Source organism: Motacilla alba, chromosome 1A (genome assembly GCF_015832195.1).
Source record: "Motacilla alba alba isolate MOTALB_02 chromosome 1A, Motacilla_alba_V1.0_pri, whole genome shotgun sequence".
Lineage (NCBI taxonomy): Eukaryota > Metazoa > Chordata > Aves > Passeriformes > Motacillidae > Motacilla > Motacilla alba.
The window spans coordinates 32,090,241-32,115,397 of NC_052031.1; the positions used below are offsets into that span (position 1 = coordinate 32,090,241).

At 42.8% G+C, this 25,157-nt stretch overlaps 1 protein-coding gene across 1 annotated transcript in view; it reads right to left on the bottom strand.

Moving 5' to 3' along the window:
• PPM1H (protein phosphatase, Mg2+/Mn2+ dependent 1H) overlaps positions 1-25,157 on the bottom strand; it is a 131,879-nt gene that overhangs the window by 9,173 nt on the left and 97,549 nt on the right. Inside the window, exons 7-9 of the mRNA XM_038153174.1 lie at positions 12,130-12,193; positions 10,380-10,487; positions 1,688-1,839 (exon numbers count right to left, since the gene is read on the bottom strand). Of these exons, the coding sequence (XP_038009102.1) occupies positions 1,688-1,839; positions 10,380-10,487; positions 12,130-12,193 (324 nt within the window). The remainder of the gene's footprint in view (positions 1-1,687; positions 1,840-10,379; positions 10,488-12,129; positions 12,194-25,157) is intronic.

Here is a 25,157-nt window from a genome sequence, read left to right on the forward strand (position 1 = left end):
CAATACACCCTGACTGTATTCTCAATAGATGGGAGTGGTGAGGATGGAAGGCAGCGCCAACCTTTCCCAAATACTAGATGAGAATGGAGAGAGCAGGACAGAGGTATTGTATGTTACCAGGTGCCTTTGCAAGAATCTCAAGGGTGAAGGAATGAGAATAAAAGCACCATAGCTTTTCTGAATGGTGTTAGGGAATAACTGAAAGTTTATGGGATAGGTCATCTCCTCCTACCTTAAATTAACGGCACATCTGCCTAGCACACTACCAGATGCCCTGGAAGTGCCCTTAGCTGATCCTGTCTCATCAGCTCCCAGAGAGAGGGCAGACACAGCTGCATGTCTTGCTGAAGTAGAGATGGCCTGGGGGCTGTCATTCATACCACACCTCATCTTTGGCATAAGGAGATGTGCAAAGTCAAAATATTGTAGTTGCAGCTTCATGATAATCATCAATCATCCATTCTCCCAATGACTGCAACAAAACTTCTTTTTGCATTCCATATTTTAAAGTGTCAGGGCAAGAAAATACTGCTGCCGAGTCATTTTGAAGGTGTTCTCCCTTTAAAACCCAAGTCACTGTCAAGGTGTCCATACCCAGTTATCTTGTTTGTGGATGAACAGGGCTGACCCTGGGAAGATGACCACTTAGAAATATGAGAAACAGCAAGCATTTTGAGATGGGTCTTAGCTATTTCTGAAACTCCACTTTCCACAGAACAACTGTGTAAAATGTGTACATTTTACACAGGGGATGTGTAAAATCTCTCTTCCCCACTCTCAGTCAGGGGTGAGGGCAGAACACAGTAGTAGACAGCCCTAAATTCACTAGCAACACACACTTCCCTTCCTGAACAGTCCCTCAGAGCAAATAAAGCTCTTTCCACTTTCGCGGTCTCATTTACAAGCAAGAGACTTCTGATCTCTGACATAAGGATTTAATTCCCAGTGACACTGAACTCAGTAGCAGACAAACCTATGGACTCACTCAAGGCAGACAGCCTCTAGACGGTTGTTTGGGAACTTGTTTGTTTGCATGATTTTTTTAAGGACAGAAACTGATAATCTAAGATGTGATAAAGATAGAAAAATTAAGAGCATGAGGTAGATTAAAATGATGACATGAAGCAGGATCTAATTAAATGAATTACAAGTCAGACTTTCCACCTGTTTTGTCACCACACCACTGTCCTGCAGCTGGTAGCACTGAGCATCCTTTATGGAAGGTGGGTTTAAAGGTCACACCATGACTAGGAATGAGTGGGAACCACAGTGTGCAGTATTTACATACATACACAGTGAGAGAAAGGGAGATGTTGAGGATGTCCTTCTGAGAAACAATCTTTAGTGTTACGGGATTTTCCAGATGAGAGACTTGTTGCCATGTTCTTCCAAGATCCCAGCCTCCTACAGTTTTCACAGGACCTCATACAGCAAACAAAATGAATCCCATGCCATCATACTGCGATCCCACACCTACTCCTTTGAAGGCAGGCATTTCTGAGTTATAATAGAGCCCCATCTCCAACTGCTCACATTTGCTGTTAAGGTTCCGTCCAACCTATAAAAATGTCTTCCTGTAAGTGTTGCATATTTCCCAAATGTTATTCATATCATACTTTCTACATGAATATGTTACCAGAAAGTGCTCTTCTATGGAGAAGCTAGAAAATCAGGGATGAGCACAAACCTGTGGGGATCATCAGGGTCACAGTTTGGTAGAAAGTTAGTGACAGCTTCTGCCACTTCTTCATTTAACAGCACATCCCAGAGTCCATCAGTAGCTAGGATCAGGACATCATCTGGCCCATGCTCGTACTGCAGGAGGTCATAGACTCGCACCTAAAAGAAAAAAACCCAAGGCACATTCATGAAGGAGGCAACTGTCAGACCTGTTTGTGAAACATGGCCGAGTTTGGCTGTGAGTTCATCAGGTTCAGCCGGGGCACTGACATAACCTCCCACGGCACTGGCGGAGTCTGTCTGCAGTTCAGCCCTCCACACAGCAACCCTTCCTGCTGCAGCTCAGCGTGGCTCAGGTGCTGACCCAGACGGGATGGATGCAAGTGCTCCAAAGCCAGGCTCTAAGGCGCTGCGCTGCCTGATGCCAGAAACACTTGAAGCCTCCCCCACCCGGCAGCCTGGCTTCAGTGCATGAGGCTCCTCCCTATCATTGGCAGGATTAGTCATATGGAAGCTGAATAATTTATTTGATGAATTTTTGATATTTTCTAATAAAATATTCACAAATAATTGTTTTCACTATTTGTCCTGATCCATTTAAGCCTGCCAGATTGCATGTTTGGCAATGCCTGTGTGACAGCCAGCATTGCATTCACTTTTCTAAACCTGAGGCAGCTGCTGCACTCGAGTTTTGCCTGAGCGAGTGGTTCCATGAAATGCAGAAAAACTGCTCAGTCACATGTATCTGTAAGGATTTCAGTAGCTACAGACCGATTCAGGATCTGCACAAAAGTGAAGCTTATTCACACTATTAAAATACACGCTGACTTCAATTGGTCTGTCTGCAGCCCTAGTCAGGCTGATCACTGCTGGCACCTCCTCACAGCCTGCTTTTTAAAACAACTTCCACCATCCTCTTCCCAGAGAGGCTGAGAGTGGTGGAGGCAGTCACAGTGGGGGTTGCTGCAGGGCCATCAGCTGAGCCAGAATGCAAGCAAAGGCCATAGAAAGTGTTGTTTTAAAACAAGCCTTTAGCTTGGTGTAACTCCCCTTCCAGCACATGCTGTACTCCAGCTGAGAAATGCCTGCAATTCCCAGGTTGTGATGGGGAGCCATTAGGAAGCACCCACAGAACACTTTAATCACCACAGCAACAACCACAGTTTGAGAGAGCTGTAACAACCACGGCAAGGCAGACAGGAGGGAAGGATCACCTGCACTGAAATTCAGAAATGGTGCACCTCATCACACACCCTGCTCCAGTCCTGGACTCCACTAACAGCAGTTAGTCAGGAAAAGCACTGGGCATAACAAGAAAATATGAGCTGTTTTATTCTCCCTCATGGTGCACTCTCCCCTTAGGAGCCATGGAGCAGGCAATGCATATAAAATGCCTGGACCTTTTAATGTAATTACGCTTTTATGGGACTTCAACCAGTACCAGAGGAAAAAAAAAAATTAAAAATCACCTAGATCTGACTGCTAATCCTTACCAGTTCGCCTTTCATTCAAAAGCACAAGAAGGTCATTTGTAAAATGTAACCTTCACTTCATTATCTAAGGTAGCAGCTGAATAAGGACTTTGGAGAGGATTAAATTCAAGGCAAGATACTCTCTTCATTAGAGCATATCTGCTTATTCAGACTTGAGTAGGAATATAGAAAAGACCCCTATATGCAGCACAGCCCTCATCTCAAGCTTATTGTACAGAAATCAGTAGCTGTCATGGTCCCTGTCTCCCAGAATTTATTTCAGCCTTAACAGCCCACAGTTGCAACTCAGAAATCACTGGGGTGTGGAGGCTGAGTTGGCCAACACAACCATCAATATACAGCACATGGTCTGGTCAGATCTCTTGGGGACCAGCAAATACTTGAGAAAGCATCACAGCTAATGCTCAGGGATGCACTCAGCACCAAGCCCCTGGTACGGCTAACCAAGCTTCAAACATCTGTGCTGGGAAAAGCACATCCCAGCCGAGGCAAAAGACACATTACATCACAGGAGCCATTTTTGCAGATAAGGTGGGGAAGAAGGTGGAAAGCAAAACCATGCATCACTGATTGGAATCCTCCGGAAATAAACCATTTTGTCTGACTGAGGAGTGGCACTGGGATGGATAAGAAACTTTTCAAAGCTACCTGCAGCTAGTCCATGAGCAACATCAAGAAGAGATCATTTTACCAAGAATATGTTTTGTTTTAGGGGAACAAGAGAAAAAAATATCATTCACTGATTTATTGTATAATCTAGGAAGAAGATATGGTACTTCCTAAAAGGAAAAGCTTTGTGAACAGGGCACCTCAGCAGAAAGGCATGTGTTGAGAAGAAACCAGATGTCAGAAGAGACACAGAGGACAGGGAGGTGTTAGGCTCACCCCTCACCCCAGGCTAAGGAAAAGAGAGTGCCAAGGTTACAGGAGACAAGCTTGGGGCAATTGATGTAAAATTGTTGCATATAAGGACCAGTTGGGCATGCAACAAAACATTCAATGAAATGCAGTTTTGTCTGCCTTTCAGTTACCTTAAGTCCTTTCTTTGTGTCTTGCCTTGGATTTCTTAAATATAGCTATAGATGTCCCTCGTAAGTTGCTGACAAAAAAGAGTTAGAGCTGCCCAGTCTATTGCAGGGTCAGGTTATGTTTGCAGACTGCCTTGTCCAGGTGCAGAAAGTAATCAGCTCCTAACCCTTCATTCTTCTGCCAGGACCCTTGTTCTAGTTCTTTCTTGGGTCAATGAGGGTCCCTTGCAGTAGCGCCCTGTGCCTTCAGCTGGCTTGGAGCAGTGTGACAGCAGAGCTCCTGGAGGCACACAGGCTGGGCAGCACCACTAGGGCATGTGGAATGGAAGCTCAGCCCAGCAGGGCTCACTGAACACCCACTCCACACACATCCCATTCTGTGCAGCACCCACAGCACACTCCACACTGTACAAAAAAGGTGAGAGTATGATATGCCACAGTTTTGAAGTATGAGGAGACATCCAGGGAATTACCTGAGTGCCTGCAACAGCAATGAACCCACAGCCTTTTAAATCTTATGTGAACAAAAGTGGTTCAATGATTGCAATGAAAATGACGATTTAATTTTTTAAGATTCCAGAGTAAACATTCCTAATGACTGCCTCCTTCCTGTAGCTGTATTTCAGGGAAGTAAAGAGTGAGGTTTAAGGAAAGTTCTGTCTGTAACACAAGTTTGCACAAGGCTGCTCACACTTTGCAGAAAGCAGCATTGTAGAACCCTGCTCCTTCAGGTGACAGCTGGCTGGACAATAGCTGGCAGTGCAGATGTTTCCTTAACTGGTGCAGCACCCTTGACAAATTTCTAACAATGCCATCTTGAATCGTCAGTCTTTTCCTTGTGAATCGCTGCTTCTGCAGCCAGACATCACTCCTGAAAGCGCCCCATAGAATTTGTGTCCTTGGCCTCCCATGATGTCCTGAGAGCCTCTCAGCTACTCCCTTCAGTCCTTCTGTGTGAAGAATGAGTTTCTCACTTATTTAAATTAATTTCTCTGGAATATCAGGGCAGCCCTGGAAGGAGCCAAGTTTGGTCACCATACTTCTCCCATCTGCTGATGTCTTATTGATGTTAAGTAGCTGACCTGTTAACTAGCTGAACTTGACATCAGCAACCAGAAAATGTAAAAGCTATAAGGAACAAGCAAAAGAACCTCAGCAGCACAGCCAGCCATGAAGCCACAGCAATAAGCACTGGGTTACCCTTACATCCTACAGATAGAATACTACTACTTAACCTGACTAGTATTTACAGATCTGCTGACAGGTAACAGTGTACACACCACCAGAGCCCACAGTCATACACATCTTTCTGAACATGCATTATGCAGTTTGTCAAATAATGTCCTTCTTCAATCCAGGTATTTGTTTCTCATATTACATATTAACTACATGCAGTCAAGAACACTGAGAAAACTGCTCTGGGCAAGCAATGAACAAACAGGTGGGCTGTTTTTCATTTACATTTCAAACAGATCTACCCACCCAGACAAACCCTGCCTTTGGCTGCTGCAAAGGACCACGGCAGCCCTGCGAAGGCGCTGTGCCTTGCTGGCCAGGTTTGCTTTTAAGAGGCAGCCAACGCAAGTCCCTGCGGCTGGAAAACTGCTCACAACAGAGTGACATGCGAGCCTGCAGCCACCTGAGGTGCTCCTCAGCAGCCAGCCCCCAGGGAATTCCAGCTAAACAACAGCCTGCATTCACTCGCCTGCACTATTGATCAACCCAGCTACTACAATAAATTAAGCCCTTTCTTAATTGTATCGTCCCTTTTATATGCAGTGTTATCCAGTGCAGCTTTCCTGGCAAATGATGAGATCTTTCAATACCACTCTCCATGTAATTTATATGTAAATAATAAAAAGTGGGTCCCAACACTGCTCCCTGCAGCATTCAATTAATCTCCTTTTAGCTTTTTACTGCCACCCTTTGTTTCCTGCCCGTTAGCCAATTTCCAGCAGACTGTGCCAACTTTCCACTTTGTCTGTAGCTTTGTATCTTTCATATTAATAACCTGTGATGCACAACACTTTCTCAAATGTTCTGAGTAATCAAAGTGCTCACGCGAGAGCATCAACTGTATTTATTATTATTATTATTATTATTATTATTATTATTATTATTATTTTAATTCTCTTGTCAACATAACCTGGAGTACCTGAAGCCACTTAAGTGTGGTGTTTGCTTCCTGAATCCACTTTGACTCCCTTTGATCATACTGTGCTTCTCTATATATTTGCCTTACTTGTTCCTTTGGATGGCGTAATTCCTGAGGATTTCTCCAGAAGGCAGATATGAATCTAAAATGGTCTCCTTGGACATATTTGTGGAGTTATCAGAAAGATTTTACGAACACTGGACTAACAAAAATTTTTCTTCATTACCTTCTTATCATTTACTCTGATGGCTGGCTTTGGGTTCCTTGCTGGCAAGGGCCAAATGCTGCCATCAGAGCCACATCTTTCCCCACCAAATAGCTGAGCTGCCATTCAAAAAAATTCAGGATGAAATTCTGCCTTTCATCTGCAACAAGGTCACTCTAAGTTTTGAAAAGCAGAATTTCCTGCTGAAAGCTTTCAAATTAACTGTTCCATTATGAAAAATAAATATTTAATTCCATGCCAGAGAGCCTCAGCCATGGCTTGCCTGCTTTGTGCTACTCCAGTTCATTATAAAAGGTTCAAATCTCTAGAGCTCACCAACCTGCAGAAGTCCTCCAAATCTGGTCTCATAACAGCTGAGCCAGTGAATACTGATTACATTTGTCAGTCTTGGCTGCATGACTTTTCCTCCCATAGCCTGGCACTCTGTCAAAGTATCATTTCACACCACCCTCAAATTACTATTATATGCCTATTTCTGGATGTAGTCTCAGGGATGTTTACCCTTCCTTGAGCTAAATGTTGGTGGATATGGCATACCAGAACTTTGTCACGCTGGAAGTAAAGTGTTCAGAAAACTCACCACACTGCCCCTTACTCAAGAAAGAACACTGCAATTATGGCACAGAAACAGATGCCAGAGGACTTGGATCTTCCCTCTGTCACGACTCACTCTGTGCCTTAATTTCCTGTGCCTCCCTTTTTCCAGGTCTGGAAACCACACATTGCACTTCCCTACCTCTATACAAACAATTCAAATCCAGTGCTCCACAGGGACCAAATATGACTGCTGCTTGACACCACTGCCTTTACTTCCAAGTGCCAAGCCTCCCAGATGGCAGAATAAAGACGTTGTTTCTTAATGTCAGTTTCTGTGCAAGGTGTGCTGCCCATGTTTGGACAGAACAAGTCAGGGAAAAACATGAGGAGTTAAAGCACTGGGGCTCTCTCTGGGAAGAGAGGCAAGAGATCATTAAGAGGAGGAGATGCAAAAGAAAGCAAGTTGGAGCATATGCTACTTCCTAATAATACTCAGGGTTTTTTTGCCAATATCTCTAAATTAAGGTGGCTGGTGCTCTGTCTTTCCTCCTCCTGCCCTCATACATTTCTGCTGAATTTAGCTGTGAAGAGGATGTGGAAACAAAGCCAATTTTGCTTCCCTTTTGCAAAGCAGTTAAGAGATCCTGAAATGTGGCTAGCATACGAACTGGATGCCACATTCCAGAATTTGAACATGTACAGACACATTCCCCACAAATCAGAAAAGCCCATGAGAAGCTTTGGTTTATAGACACACACAAACACTGCGGCAGCAGTTGGCAGAGATGATATTGCTGGGATGCTGTGCTGCAGCCATTATGTACCCCAGAAACACTGGATCTCAGCAAGCCAGAAAGAAAAATAAATAGGTGGAATTGCATCATTTTTCTGGCATTAAATCCATCACAGTGATGAGGGCAGACTCCTGCTTGCCTGGCTGAGGAGAACAGGAGCAGGTCTCAAGTGAGGGACACCATACATTCAAAGGGGGAAAGCATACAATTGACAGCAAGGAAACATGAAGAAGATCTGTAGATCTCCCTCTTTTCTTCAGGTCTGGGTTCTCTCAGCACTTTAAATTTTTTTTATTTTTATAATTGGACTTTTACTACATAAATTATATATAACAAATATAAATATATATATAAATTTTATATCTCTGTTTATAGGCACAGAGGCGACAGGGGACCACATGCCACTCTGTGGAGTAAGCCAGATCGCCTTTAGTTGTGGGGTGGATTGTGATGGTGCATCCTTCCTCCCTGCCTCTCCTCAGGCCACACTATGATCTCAGAAATGCTGTCGGGCCTTGGCCTTGATGAACAGCACCTGGGCTGAGCTTCTCTCAAGCTTATCAGAAACACTGTCTGCTCCCAGGAACTTGTGCTGTCTAACAAGCTATTTTTCAAACAGCCTTGGAAACTTATTCTAACCTGAATAATAACCCAAATGGAACAACATCATAACAAAGTTATCAAACTTTCAGAGAAAGTTACCACCCAAATTGCAGGCAGAATGGAAAACTAATATGGCTAAAGCCAATTTTTGTGCAACCCTATCAACAGTGGGTCTAAGTGACACTCCTTGAGCTCTCCTGGACCACAGCAGGCTGTGTACACACTCTTTTAGGTCTGTGTACCTGTGAGTGTGAATATGCTATAGCAAAGGTACTAGGAATGTGGCTAGGAATGTGGCTTTGTTAGATTCTTAAATATGTTAGATTTGTAAGTTAAGCCTACAAGTCAGTTACTGTTGTGCTTACAGTAAGTTTTATAGAATCTTCTGTTAAATTGTTTAAATTCAGCCATTGATTAAGTGTTGTAAAAACCTTTAGGCCTAAACCGGTGGTCAAGTCTGGGGAAAAGTTTGGCAAGGGGGTCACTCTGAACGTTGTGACTCAACAGGAGGGTCTCCCTTATTCCTTTTTATCCTTAAACTTTCCCTTATCCTTCTTCCTTACCATTAAGCTTTTTTGTCCCCAGCTCCCACATATATAACTTTTGGCTAACTTTGGTTTTAAATTGATTGATTTGAGATTTCAGTCCAGTTTTTTCTCTGTGTACTCCAACAATCTAGTAAGTAGTAGAGTGAACCCTGCCAACAAACTTTGTCATGCTTTCATTTTAATACTGAACCTGCTTTTGTTGATACTTTTGTTGGTGATTCTCTGAGCAGCCTGAAACATTCATGACAAATTTGCCTTGGAGATGTTATAAGCAAGGTTTATTTAATAATTTGGTTCCTTCCTAGCAGTTTGATGCTATTTGTGTGATTTCATTCTCTCATACTGCTATAGCAAGCAACAAATTCAAGGTCAAATACTGGGTATGGTTAAAACTTTGGCAATCCAGTTGACAATGGACAGTTTTGAGCATTTGGGCCATGGAAGCAAAGCCGTCTCTTTCTGTGCTGCCATCAGATGGTTTGCCCTTGCTTAATATTTTATGAAAAATATGTGACATCTGTTCCTTGATGTAGGAGGAATGCAGTTACAATGGGAGAAAAAAAAAAAAAAAGCAAGCCTTGCATGTTCCTTGTTAACAAATACATTTAAATCCCTTTGGAAGGCTTGATATCCTTCACTGAAAGGTCTCCAGTGGTCAAAAAGTGGGTGGAATTGCTTGTGATGAGGCCATTCAAAATGAAGGAGGCATTTAAAACTACCTGTAACACAAATACCACATAGTCTCCTCATAACACTATCATTTGGCAATGCACTGTGTCATTATTTGGTGTTAGCACAAAACTATCAAAAGAACTGAAGGTTAAGGGGCAGACAGAAGCATGAAGTACCCTTCCTATGACTCTTGGCATTTTCCTGCCTAAGAGTTGATCTGGTATCCTCTGTGTAAAGCAGGATACTACACTGCTGTGGAAGACATCCCTTCTGCATTTACATCTTCTGTGAAGGCAGCATGATCTAGGCCTCTATGGGTGCTGGAGCACATGAATGTGGAAGGAGAGATGGGCATCTGTCACACTGAATGGCAAGGCTTTGGGATAACCATAGCACAGGGAGTGAGAAGGAATCATCAGTGCTCTGCAGGATGTGGAGCAATCAGCACACACCTGGGGAACTTAGAATCTACTATGAACGTAGTTTCTACTATGTGGATGTTACTATCATGCTGCACCTTTGGAAAGGACAGCATGTTACCTGGACTGGATCACAGTCAGAATGGATGATTTGAGAAGAACAAATAAGCACACTAAGTAAATTTATTTCCCTCTCAGATATCAGATATCCTTGGCTGTTTTACCTCTGGAGATGAGGATAGGAAAGGTTTGATGTATATGTTGGAGTCGTGCACTTTCAGGTCATGGTCTCCCAGTCCTCGGGTCACTCCAATTGTTGCCATAACCCGAGCCTGGAAATAAAGAAAAGCAGTGGGATTAAATCTTGTTACATGGACTGTGTCAATAAGGAATGAGATAACATTCCTACTCTGTAACTGCTACAGTTAGGGATGAATTCCCTTTTCTCTCCCAGAAACTCTAGACTTAACATAGCCAATCAATGTCAAAGCTTTTCACACTCATGCCATCTCCATTTTTCTCCTTATTCCAAGCTTTGTTTTCATCCACATCCCACTCACCATCTCTAAGGTACTTGGTCTAGAGAAACCTAACCCAGTCACCTCACTGCCTACACCAGTCTATGAGAGCATTCCTTCAGCAAATTATACTGTGTTTGATAAAGAGGACAAGGAGCTTAACTACTCACATAATGAATCCATGGTATCTTCCTACTGACATACTGCTGTATATTCCCATTACCAGGGAAAAGTGCCAAAGGCCACCCTAAGTTGCTGAACACACATGTGACAGCAGCACTGACCACAGTGCTCTTTTCTAGGGACAGTCACTCTACAGAAAGTCTGCAGTTCCCTCGCATCTACCAGTTCCTTCCCCCAGCACCCTCCTCTGTGACATGAGTGGTGTCCCAAGAGGTTCTGGGCTCTCCTTCATTAAAGCTGCTCCAAAGACTGACCAGCTATTCAGTCTCCCAGGGAACCCTGCTCTCTGTGCTTTGCAGATCACTTCCCCCAAACTCAAGTTTAGCCTCAGCAACTTCTGAGCAAGAGAGCTCAACATCACTAACAGCAAGCAACTGACTCAGAACCATTCTGCCTCAGTGACTCCTGGCTCCACAGGGCCATAAGAAAGTAAATTAAAAAGATGTGCATGAAACATTTTGCAAATAATTAAAAACCTAACGAAATTCAGAGATAAGCTGCAGGTCTGAACCTTCAAAAACATGGACTAATTTTGAACAGTGTCTATTTTGAAGAGCGTCTATTTTTACATTGAGTTAAGAACCTAATGCAGCAGAGGAGCACTTTTAGCAACACAGCAAGCATACCAATATCAGCAAACTGACTGCACTGCATCCTTATATTGATCCTACTGCTGCATCCAGCTAAGCTTGCTGGGACTAACACTAATGATCTCACTGTTCTTAATCACAGAGCTGAAAGCAAAGCATAACAAACAGAACAGTGTTTCTCCCTTTCAACTATCAGCCTTCACACATCAGAAAAATTCAACAGTGAGTTCACATAACCTTATCTTCTTCAGCTAGTGTCAAAGGTGTTATACTTCACAAATCCTGCCCTGATCCCTCCTCTTCCTAAATTAGAGTTTTGCATCTCAGAGCACTATTAAATATCTTCCTGCTTTCTTCTAGTTATATTTTACAATGAAACAGAAACATTTAAAGTCAATTACTTATGACAGTCTCATTGTAGCCTATTTACAATGAAAGAAAAACAAAAGCAAACTAAACAACAAATGACTGCTGTAAAATGCTTATTACTATGTTGAGCTCTCCCCACCACCCCCCAGACATGAGACTGATTTATGACAGAACTAAGATATTCTTTCAAGCTGTCAAAACGATAAAATAAAGAGATATTGAGTGGAAAACACTGGACTGCCATGGGCTAAACTGAATGATAAACAGCACAGAATTCCTTCTTCCTTTGGTCTGAGGAAAGCAAATGTGCCCACCTTCTTGCCTTCTCCATATATAAGGGGAAACTTCAAGTCATCTTCCTCAATGGTTTTGTATGCCCTGTGTGGGGAGGACAAACGACATTTATGAAGCTTGTAGTCAATTAGTGACCCAGTGCCCTGAAACAAGCAGCTGTGATTTCAAAAATGGGGGGAGGAAAAAAAATCATTATTTTTCCTAGGGACTCAGTCTTTGAACCAAGATTTAAATTTCTTTTTCTGCAGGAAGGTTTTCTGCAAATAGTTATCCATTTCACCAACAGGAAAGGTGAAGATGGAAAAATATTACCATGCCAGGCTGCTCCTACTGATTGCAAAGAAAGAGGTGAGCTGGAATAACATCCTAATCAGGTGAGATATTGTCAGATATGGTACCAGTTATACCATAATACAGTTTCATAAAAAAACCCAAATCCAACCAAATAAAAAAACCCAAACAAACCAACTCCAAACCCAAGAAACTAACCAATGCCTAGACTGACACTGTTAATGTGAAACATGAGCAATGACAGGACATGTACACATGGTGTGAAACAGCTGTCTGATCCTGTTCTCACCCTTCAGAACCACAGAAACCAAGACAAGCTTCACGTGCTGAAATCTTAGGATATTTAGTGCTCATTTGACCTTGACTGCAACAGTCAAGGTTGTCAGAGGTTTCACATTTCACAGCAGCTTTCCCATGGACAAGAGACAAGAGAAGTAAATGCTCATGCTCTGATTCTGTTTACTGCATGCCTGCGTACTCTACCTTTTACACATCCAGCTGTTGACACTGATGAGGTGAGAAGATTAGCAATTTTGCCAGTGAGAAATAAAAAAAATACAACAGAAGATGACAGTCATTCTTATAAGCTGTAGAGTCCTGTGGTTTGCATGATACATGCTTGAGCTCAGGTGCTGGTACCTTTCTGGCTAAGGTGCATTGTCCCAGAGGGGCACGCTTCCCTTCATACCACAAAGTCATCCCTCCTCAGCCTTTCCCCGCATGTTCTGCTTCCCTCCTGGCCTATCCATGCCCAAAGCTCTCAGGGTGACACCAAAAGCACCGTGAGTGCACAAACCAGAGGGGAAGGGGAGGTGCTGGGCAGATCCCCTGCCAGCCACTGCCAACCCCCGCTGTGCAGCTCTCCAGGATGGCTGCCTGAGCTCCAGGGAGTCACATGGGATCAGATTTATGCAATGTTAAGGCTGTCACATAAACCAGCAGGAAATTAAAAATTAAGAGTGAAATCCTATATTGTTCTCAAACTGCCCTCTGCTTCACCAAAATATGGCACAGGCCTGGGATCAATAAATGGTGCTCTACATGCTGCATCACCCAGGCAAGACTCAGACTTACTGAGAATTGCATAGACATTTAAGCCCTCACCTTTAAATTTCCCAGTAATCACAGGAGCGGATGATATTAGAGTTCTGGAGGTGAGGAAGGACCAAGAAGGAAGAGAAAAGCAATCAAAATTCATAGAAGAAACAGTAGTGGAGGGCTCCCCTCACATACTAAAAAATATTACTATATATAAAATCCCAAAATGAATCTAGGTGAGGCTTGCAAAATACAGTGGGTCCTTCATGTAGTCAACAATATCTTAGAATATACAACCATAATATTTGGCCATCTCTGTAAGACACAATACAGTGAAGGCATTCAAATGGAATTCTGCACTGGTGAGGGCAAATAAATTAGCTCTTAAACCAAACAAAGAGGCACAAATTGCTACATGTAGCCAACATGATAATACTTCCCGGATGTTTAAAACCCAGACCAACATTTAGCTGGGAAGGAGGAGTCAGTCATGGATTTTGCTCTTGTTCCTTCCTTTATTCCCCACAAATATCTCTGCCTCACTCACTAACTTGGATATCCTGGTTTGAATGTAGAGCAAAAAATTTTCTATTTCTGACTACTCATGAACATATTTCACAGCTTCCAACTGGACCTACAGTACTGGAAGCCCTAGGAAAACATCCTTGAGGAGTCTGAACTATGCCTTCCATAGAGCCAGTTGTGCTCTACCACCAAGAAAATGGGTATCAGCTGAGTCCATTGTGGGCATCAGTCAAATGACTAATCAAGCCACAAGCCTGAGAAGACAACCATTCCTACTGGATGTTCACATTGTTGTGCATATTTGTTAAAACAGCAAACAAAACTAAGATGATGTGGCTTAGCTACTTGCAGCCCCCTTTTTAAAAGAAAAAAACAAGCCCATTCTTTACACACAGACTATGTTATCTGCAAGGTAACCACAAATATTTGAAACCAAAGCCCTCACTTTACACTGCCCTGTAAGTTGACAAAAGCAGGGACCAAGCTTTTTTCCCCTCTCTCCTCCTCCTTATATTCTCCTGCACAACACCTCACAGTGACTGTGCCTTAGGAAGAAGGGAAAAAAGTGTCATTTAGGCCAGTGTCCTTCAAAAGAATGCTCCCCACTGCTGAGTGCAGCATCTTTCAGGGAACCATTAAAAAACCACTGTCCCTCAGGTCTTCAACTGTGACACCTCGGTGTAAGGACACTGGGGGAGGCCGTGTTCCAAGGGCTGCAGCTAACTTGTTCCATCAGCAGATTAGGGAGAGCAGCTGGCTAGCCTGTGACCTCCTGAAGCTGTGCAACTGAGTGAGAGAGGCTCTGAGAGCTACAGTGATTTATTTTGTGGTTACTCATAGCCTGACACCTCTTGGGCTTAGAACTTGGGTGTCAAACTCATCTCAAATGTGCTTTTTCTGTTGATGTTGCTATTGCCTGAAAAATTACCATCACTTAAAAAACAATGCTCAGAACTGCAGCCACAGCAGTGGAGGTAGCACAGACACACCGAAAAGCAACCTGGGACACTCTAGAAAAGTACCTGTGTCCTGCATTATCAGAGAAACAGAATTAAAAATATACTAATGTGTGTTTTGCTGCAAGAGAAGCATGAAGCACAGCTTTTCAGCTAACAACTCAGCAACTGTGCTGGGGAGACAGAAAGAAGATATGAAGTTCATTTTCATTTATGCTTTGTGAAACCTCCTGTATTTTGCATGTGGGTTTATTTCTCATAGGCTACAATCTTCTGGACTATGTCTCTTGATTTTATGTAATAAAGTTGCATTTATACTGTTGTTTACTATATATAAAGATATAATACAGCAATAGGTATATCAAACACAGACACACAGAGAACCTGAGAGGGTGGTTTGGCTCTTTTAGTGCCAGCATGGCCTTAGTCAGCCTTCTGTGTAATTCAGCTCAGCACACTGCTTTAACAACACATTGTTGCAACTCTCCCCTCTCCTTCTCTCTGTCTTCCTTGTCCACATCCCAGGAGGTTTTGGTGGCCACCAGGGCATGTCAAGAAAGGTTATAAAGACAAGGCAATGCTATTGCTTCCAGCTCTGAATGAGCCTAAAGCTTGTTAAGTGCTTCTGCCACGTAAGCCTCTATTTTTCCAAATGGAAAAACAGGGGGAGCAGTGGGGAGTAGAAAAGGCAAGCTCGTGCCCAGCTAGATCTAGCTGCATTTTTTTCAGTTAACTTTGTTTCTTCTTTTCATTTCAAAAGAATTATGAAACGCTACTGCTGTCCAAAAATACTGAACTAGGCCTTGACATATGTACCACCCACAAAGTTACATTTGGACTCAGGATCAACATTTTGGAAAACCGGGCCAAATCGCACCAGGAGCCAAAAGAGATGTCAGAACAAAAGAACTAGGACTGACATGATGTTACTCATATGCTAACTGGAATCTGCTCCAAATGCACGGTGAAAAAATAACCAGGAGCTACTAAATGCACAACACAATCTACAGAAGTTTCTTAGAGTGCTGGGGTCATTAGTGCTTTTACACTCTCAAAATAAAAGATTATCGAAGTTACCTGCATATTTCTGGGTCAGAACTTGAAAAACCAGTCATCTCCTACATGCAAATTTCAGAGCCAAAATCCAAAATAATGTCTTACATGTGTTATAAGTTCTCCTGCCATATAAGTTGTTCTTAAAATTGGCCTTTTGAAAGCACATACAAATTCACGTAAGAGTAGAAGTTGATGACTAAAACCAAAATCCACATTCCACTTTCTTTCATGGCAAACTGTGTAAGGTTACTGGTCACAAAAAGTGTTGCATTGGCATCCCCAGGCACAACAGATGGTGTTGAAAACACAACCCACCCTGACCTGGAAGGTTCAGTTCTGTGCACGACAGGGGAATCCAGACTCTGTGCTCTGCTTTTTCATGGCACTTGGCTTTAGAAGGTTTGTCTGTGCTTCACATCTCTGCTTGTGACACCTAATAGTAAACTGAGAATTAAACCTAAGGAAGAGCAAAGAAAATCATCATCAAAGGGCTTTAGCTTGAAGCATACATCCACTTGCGGCAAGTGGCCAAGAGAAAGTGCTACTGCATCATAAAAGTCCTAGTTCACACTGAGTACAAGGCTAAAGGCATCTCTGAGACAGGTTTGTAGATTTTGTGTATTTCTAGCACTGATTTGCTACCACTCTAAAAACCAACAAACCTAGGGCCATCCATACACCTTCCACCGGCCCCAACTCTTCTCCTCACCCAAAATAACCCAACTCACAACAAAACTACTCCAGCTATTCAAACAACCTCCTTCTCAAGCTCAACTTTCCTTAGTCACACCAACAGATAATCATGTTTTAATCTTTAAGCAACACAAAACTTGACAGAAAGCCTTTCCTTCTTTTCTCCTCCCACACAAGTAATCAGTGGAATGGAGCTCACCCTTTGGGCAACAGAGCTTAAACCACCAGTCCAAAAGGAACTGTTAATCTGTACTTTCTGTTGAACTACAGGCATCTAACCAGTGTAAGTGCACGCTTACTATCAAGAAGAAAAGATGTGTAGTACAGGTTTGGCACAGAGCCACTGAAAATTGTACCATTTATGTCTCAACTCAGCCATAATCTTTAAAAATGTCCTTACACTTCTGCTTCTGCAGAGTCAGGATCTCTAAGTCCAGACAGCACTGTCTGATACTAAGTACCCTCTAGATAGGTTAGCTCTAATGTTCACTGTCTCAGTATTTTTCCCCTGCTGCTGGTCTGACACATAGTTTAATGAAACAAAATTACAATAAACAAAGATAATTAAGGCACACGAACTATAGCAATGTTTGTTAAGAGAAAAGATGATGGCAAAGCCAAATCAAAGACCAACGCACATGGGCACAAAACAGTTTTTAGAGGAAGATCTACCTTAACCAAGATACTCTCATAGGCCTTCTTTCAAGTAAAGAGGAAGTTTTAAAACACTCATTATTCACAGAAAATTCAGAAACACCTTCTTATGAACCTGAAAGTGTATAATTTTGCAAATCTCAGCTCTGTCTACCAATCCACAAATTTAGAAAAAAAAAAAAAAAAGTCTCTCAGCACGACTTGTACACATCTGTGGTCTCTGGCTTGGTCAAATCAGACTAATACATGAGCCTTGGACCTCGAGGGAGCCTCCAAGGCTGTGTACAGTCATAAGACAGAGTCTGCACTTTGGAGAGCACCAGCACCACATATTCCTGTGGAAGTAATTCCTAAGCAAAACAAACTATCCATTTTGGCCAGCCCAGTTTTAAGACTCAAGCACTTCCTGGAATGTGGCTGACTTTTTAGTCCATTCACCTCTACTGGAGCATTAAAAGAAAATGGTAGAAGAAAAGTCAGGGACAGGATTTTCAAGCATCTCAAGCATTTAGAGAGGTCCTTGCCCAAAAAAAGATAAATCAGGAAAAAAACGAAATTAAGGTATTTAAGAGCAGAGACTGGAAGGGACAGAGCAGGAATATTGCAATCACTTTCATTCACTACTTGTGACGTTTTGACCTTTCACTACTAAGTGACAAAACTACTGTGCAGATACTGCAGCTGCACATCAAGCAGGTTCACCTTCTCCAACAGCCTCAGCAGGCCAAGCCTTTCTTTTTTGCACCCAGTGAACTTGCTGCCTTGAGCACTTATTAAAATTTATTTAATTTCGTCTCCTCTTAAAAGACAAACAGGAAGGTCTGTCAGCAATTTACTCTGGAGATAGATGGGTAAGGGAAGTGGGCTGTTAACACTCTATGGGCTGAGTGCACTGGGGTGCACTGTGATGGACAGGAAAACTATTTGTAAATTGGTATTTTGCTGTATTTCTTGTTAAAAAGTTGTTGTGAGGCAGATGAGAGAAAGGCTGCATAGTAAACTCACAGTGCCTGCTCCACACTTGCTAGCTGGGATCCTCTGGAAGCAAAGGAGCTTGAGGAAGAACCACAAAGTAAATTCATCTGGGAAAGATGTCTGTAGTGCAGGAGAGAGGAGGCAGTGAGACACAGCAAGGAGAGACCTCACCATTCCACAGCATGGTGAAACTCCTCCAAGGAGCAAGGGGCTTCCTCTCAGCCAGAAGCAGAGCCATAAATCAATCTTTGGTAACAAAGGAAAGAAAGAGAACTTCTATGGACCCAGCTGAGGTCATGTGAAATTTGTCCAGATGGGGAAGCCAGAGAAAGCATGAGTGTGGAAAGAGACTTCACCTTATCAAGAGGAAAGGGTGTTTTTGCTTGGATTTTCAGATTGAAGATTCCAGTTTGGTTTCCTTCTGACAAAGCAGACGGGATTCTTTTGTTTGCCCTTGCATATGCAGCACTTGATTCCACACCAAGGCAAAGCCCAAGTGGAGATGCACAGCCATGCAGGGACAGGTCTTAGATGCACGGCTTCCAGAAGGAGATGCTCTTGCAGGACATGACTTAGACCAACCTCATTCTTATCACTCTCCTTTAGCCCCAGAGAGGCCATTTACATGGAGCTTTACTCCAGACTTAAGCTTTCTCTTTTGTTGCAGCAGCATTACTTTCCTGTTTCTGCTTTCTCCTGTCCCAAAGACCCTGGCTCAGCTCGTGTGGCATGTGCACACTTGGGGGAAAGAGCCATTCATCACCGTCAGGAGACGTGCTGTACGCAGCAGGTCAGCTCTCACCTCCTGCTGCTCCTGCAGTGAGGGCTGCAAATCCTGAAAAGATGCATAACATGCACATTGCAACAGCCATTCATCATCGCAGAGCTGTGCCCCAGACACCCAGGCACAGCCCAGCAAGCTGCTCTAGCTGTGTGCACCAACGAGGCACGTCCCCTCCTGCTCCCTGCCACCTTGCAGCGAGAGACAAAAGCACAGACACAGAAAGCTAGGCAAGTGACTGCGCATGACGGTTTCTGCTGCAAAAATGATATCCTCTCTCTCCCCTCCAGAACGGCCCAGTGCTGCAAAGGTGCCCCATAATCATTAAATTATGAAAATGTAAGTTGCTGGAAGGAAATTAATACCAGGCATGACTGGGGAAAAGGTTGCTTTCTCGTGAAGTAATTATGAAATTAAAATTTGATCTCTCCCTAGCGATTGTACAAAGGATACGGCTGAGGTCTCAAACACAACAATAAAGCCAGGTTTTCAGCAGAAGAAACGTAGAATGTTTCACTAGACAAAAAAGCTCAATTAAAAAAATATGGGGGAAAGGATGACTTTTTGTAAATTACATGATTTTTGGCTAAAAGGCGCAATCAAGCAGGTTAGAGCACAAGGTTTGCAGACTTCCAATTACTTCTTACAAGTTGGAATCAAGCTGTTAGGAAATGCAGCTTATCTGAATAAGACTAATAATGCTAAGCTAATTAGACCCACAGGCATTAGCCAGCAGATAAATTCAGGCCAAAAAGAGGGACACTGTCACTTTAAATACTGCCTTGGGATCGGTGGAAAAGCTAATGAGGAGTGTCAGTTGGGGCTGTTTTATTAGGTGGTTCTCTAGAGACTATAGCCTGAGGTTTCTGTAGCAGGGCTTCTGTGCTTGATTCAATAAATCAATTTATATTAAAGGAGGGTGCAGCACAGGTGCCAGCTCCATAAAGCATTTTTGTGGCATTTATCAATCTGTTCAGGCACTCCTTGGGCAGGCTACCTGAATGTGCTGTCAAAGGACATTGAGCCCAGCAATAAAGAGTAAGATAGCGGCCACATTGGCAATATTTGTTCAAATCAGCTCACACATTACCAAGCAAAACATGTACATTGGCTCTCACCGGGGTATTCTGGATCCCCAGTAAGTGATTAATGAGAGCCTGGTTTTTGTGAGCTGGAGTCTGAACCGCAGACGGCAAGGCGAGCTGCACAATGAAAGCGAAAGGCATCCATCCCAAACAAAATAAAACGGCTTGAAAAGTGAAGTTGCTTTTTTAATCAGATGCTTAGAGGCTGAAAGACATTCCCTGTTGGAAAGAAAAGGGCGAGCGCAGAGCAGGCTGGCAGCTTTCCAGGCACTGGACAATATTGACTCTAGAATAAAATGGGTTTTGCTTAGTGCTTGCCTCAGGGCACCAGCCTCCCTGCTTTGGAATAAATCATGCAGGCAGGCGATTCCCCAGCTCGGTCTGACCCTCGGGCGCTGACCCCATGTGCCACAGCACTCCCTCAACCAGACACATGGACACGGAGCTGGCAAGGGCTCCACTGCTGCTGTGAAGACAGTGCGCTCAGAGACTGTGCCCAATTCCCCTGCTTGCTGCCACCTTGGGCTTCAGCCCATGGTGCGTGGTGGGCACTACACTGCCTCAAACCATTTCTGATGGGTTGTAGCTCAACTTTGCTGCTTAGCTCTGCCTCTCCTGGAGGGCAAAGGAAGCAACCAACAAATAGGTCAAAAACCATACTCGTTATCTAGGTCTCTTCTGCCATCCTAAAATCAAGTCAAAAAGCTGAAGTTGTGATCTGGATACAAGCCTTTAAAGAACTGCACTTCAATGCAAGCAGCAGTAAAGCCACTGTTTCTGTTCCAAGGAGGAGCAAAAAATTAATTTTGAAACCACTGAAGTTGATGCCAACTGGTAGTGCATTCTGGATGCCTTTGGTTAAGCACGGTGCTGTATGGCTCCTCCAGCCCCACAGAAGGCTGGGAGAGGAACTCTGGAAGGAGCCACAGTGAAGGACACAGCCAGTCAGAAATCCAAGTTTCAGAAGGTTCTAGGATATAGTCAAAGCAAAATACCTCAAAATTGTTCACACTGGATGTACATGTGAAGGAAATCTGACCAACTGCGTCTTAGCTTTAAATAAAAGCCAGAGATAGAGAGCACTACTTCTGTGCAGGCCTTTAAAGGAGCAGCTGTCACCAGGCCTGCTGTTTCCACCCCCCCCACCTATTTCCACTTCAGGTTACTCACCCCACTTTATAGCACTGACCAGTCTCTGCTTACATGGCCTCTGAGTCTTTCCTGTTGCTTCTGTTGCCAGGACTTATGAAAGCCACCAGGACACCTCTCTCCAATACAAGTCTAACCTCTGCAAGGCATGGGCTTGGAAATTCCACCCCAGAGATCCAGCTGTGAAAGACTGTCAGTAATACAGATATCTGCCAGCAAACTACGGCTCGAGACAGCCCAAAAGCTTGTTCAGCAGGACACACTGCTCTTAAGATGCCTTGCCAGCTACACTACACGTTTTGCAATTGTTGTTCAACCACAACGCACATGGGGCAAGTGTGCAGGAAGGGCAGCTCATGGGCAGCTCCCAGCAGTGTGGGATTTATTTTACGTTTATTTAATACAGCATGATTTCTCATTGCAATTGCCACCGAACAGAAAGAAGCAAGGGTAGGCGAGCTGGAGCGAGAAGGGAAAGGCTGGTCTCAAAGCAGTCACAGGCAGCCTGGGCTAGTGATGCGGTACACATTGCTGGATCAGTGGTTGTCCTAATGCTGTGGGGAAACTTGGCAGCTGTGCTACCACTGTGGGCTGTGGAGACAAAGCCAGTGTGGAAACTTCACATAAAAAAAAAAAAAAAAAAAAAAGAAAGAAAGAAAAAATAAAGGGCCAAATACATTATAACAGACCCAAAGACAATAATCTTTTGTAATCCAAACAAGCTGGGCAAGCCAAGCCATTGTTGAGAATCTGAAAAGCTCTGGAGCAAAGGAGGAGGATAAAAATGAAGGAAAAAAAAGGTCATACAGCTTCTAATAGAAAACACAAAAATTATACTGAATTGTAAAATAAACCAGTTTAGTTTCCTGAGGAAACATCAAAGCAGAGAGTGTTCTAAATTCTCTCACTAAAGGATTAAGTAATTAAGTGTAAGAGTGGCTGTTTCTTCCTAATATCAACTGCACCTCTCTACATGTATGTGCAAATATCAACACACAGTGAGGTTAGGGACCAAAAAACAATTCAGACAATTGATCATCTGCATTGTATGTGATAAAAGTTCAGCAGCATTTTAGTGTATCAAGCTCTGGCTGGCCAAAACACCATCTGACATTTTCTAGAAAAGGAATATATATGCTAATTTATTCTCCATGATAGATAGTGTCCTTAGAAACAAATGCAAAACAGACATGTCCTCGGCCACTGTATCCTGATGCATCAGTTGAATCCAGGAATAAGAAAGGGAAGAAAAGTGAAGCAAAATCGTTGAAGTGGAAAAGAGCTGCTAAGAAACCTCTGCTACCTCAAACCATCACTTGTGAGGGCCCACCAAACTGGAAATCTAATGTCCTGTCCACAATCACAACCATTAAAATTGACCCAGACTTTTACATAAACACAAATAGATCGCTTCTCCTCTGCCCAGGGGATCACTGCATAGAATCCAACGGATAACAAACACCTTGGGTGAAACTTTGCAAAAAGAAATGGATCCTTATTTAGAAGGGCTCTGTTTTACACAAATGTATGGCAGTAGAGCTATTTCCTCATAATTTTATTGTCCCGAGGCAACCAAACAAAGAGGTAATTGATGCACTAGTTGTGCAATATGGAGCAGCTGAAAGATTCCAATTCTTTTATTAGGACAAAAATGTAGGCCCCATTTTTCACTTCCATCCAGAAGTCAAAAGGAACAGCAGGGAGAGGTAGCCTCACCACAGTCTCCACATGCTTCTGCTTGGCACAGGCCACCTTTTTCTGGGACAATACTGTGGTGAATTCAGACTTGAATTTTCAAGTCACAGTTCAAGCATTTATTTCAGAATAACTGCTTACAGCTAAGCATATTTGTACTGAACTGGTAACAATTTTTGCATTGACCATATTAGAATCTCTAACTGGATCAGTGTGTGTCCTAGATTTCAGGAAATTCAGAAAAATCAAACGGAAAATAACTTTCTTCTCCTCTAGCTATATGCTAGAGCTAAGAGAGTTCACAAACCAGTACTGAAAAGCAACACATTGGATCAAATCTGCCAGTTTGACTTACCAAAGCTATTCTACCTTACTCATTATTCTACATTTAGAATTTCTGTTCCTTTTTCTAATGCCAAACAGTATTGACTATATAATAACCATTTTGGATAAGGTAAAGAGCTATGCATACATTCACAAGTGAGGTAGAAATATACAGAATTATCTCTTCACTTAACTTTTAAACTGTCTATTGCTGTACAAATCTCAACATTCTGCTGGTGATTTGGACTGGAAAAAATACTGTAGTTAGCAACGCTTCCACTGAGTTTTTTGATTTTTCAATTTGGAACCTCTAGTGTGCATAAACAGTTATTTTTTCCTCTTCATGCTTTACTTTGTATTTATCAATACCGAATTTGATCACTGTGATGACCATTTGTGTTAATCACTCAATTCTTTGCAGTACCTCATGGTCATTCTTGTTTAATAGGAAAAGAGCTGTGGTGTCACCTGCCAATGCTGCAATTTCAGCCTTTCCAACCTAACTTCCTTTCCAGACCACTAACCAACCAGGGAAATGCAAAACAACTCCCATGAACCTGAAGAAACCCTCTTTGTGTTCCAGCCATGATGACAGAAATCTGTTCTTGCCCTCCTCTCAGGAAGTTCCCTGGCCTATGATACTTCTGTAGCTCTCCCCCACATGTTTTTCCTCCCAACTGGCATGTCACATCTTGAAAAAGAGCTTTTGGAAGTCTACATGAAACCATTCTTTATTGGTGCCTCCAGAGACATCTGGGAGCTTAACAAAAAAAACCCTCCTTCTGCAGAAATTGGGAGAGTGTCTCATGATCTTCCAAATGTTTTGCTGTCTAAGTCCTCAGTTGATCCAATGTTCTCATTCTGTTCCTATTCTTCTGCTCATGCCTGTAGCCTTTTTAAAATGTGAAGTCATCATTCTCAGGGTGAAACTGCATATTCTACTAGCAGCTGTTCAAGATGACAGACAGTGATGGTTATTCTCAGATTTACATGTTCTGCACAAACACTTCAGATTACATTAAACTTAGATCATTATTCTGCCATTAAAACATAATTATATCTATGGTCCATAAAGCATGGAACAAAGCAAAAGTTATGTAGAGCTGTACTAGTATGTGAGCTTCCAAACCTAAAACAGGCTTTCTTTTTAACCTCTCTGTCCTTTTTCTTCCTGAAAGGACATTTACTACAGACACTAAAACACAAATGTCATGGAAATGAAGACCATTTGCATATATTGGGCTTTTACCTTTATAGGTCATGCACAGAACTCACAACAGCAAAGATTAGGGCTTCTCCAAGGAGCCTCTTGAACCAAGAAAAAACAATGAAGACATTTAGCCAGAAACAAAAAAACCCACATCATTCTTTCTGTCTTCACTTCTTTAAGTCCAAGCTGTTCATTCAAGCCTTTTCATTTTAGGCTGGTTGTGTTCAGATAGGCCCATGTCTAAAACAATTCCTCAAGGGATATCCAAACCAAGGGCCAGCTGCAGTGGAGTAGGGGAAGCAGCTCCTCCCTTCTGCAAGCTTTCCTCAGCATGTAAGGCATGATGGCCCAACGTCGTGGTTTAAAAGGTGAATGTCTGACCTACTGATCCAGAATTTATAAAAAAAACTACATCCAATATAGGAAAATTGTTTTGTTTTCAGAAAGATCCCCTGGCACATCTTTGCCTTTATATGCTTTCTCTGCTTTGAGTGCTCGCACATTACAATGAACTCTCTTGGAGGGAGGTCCACTTATTTAAATTATTATCTTCTAGAAGGAAGATACACCTGAAAGAAGGAAATGTCTTTTCTTTTAGTATGCAGGGGTATACCAC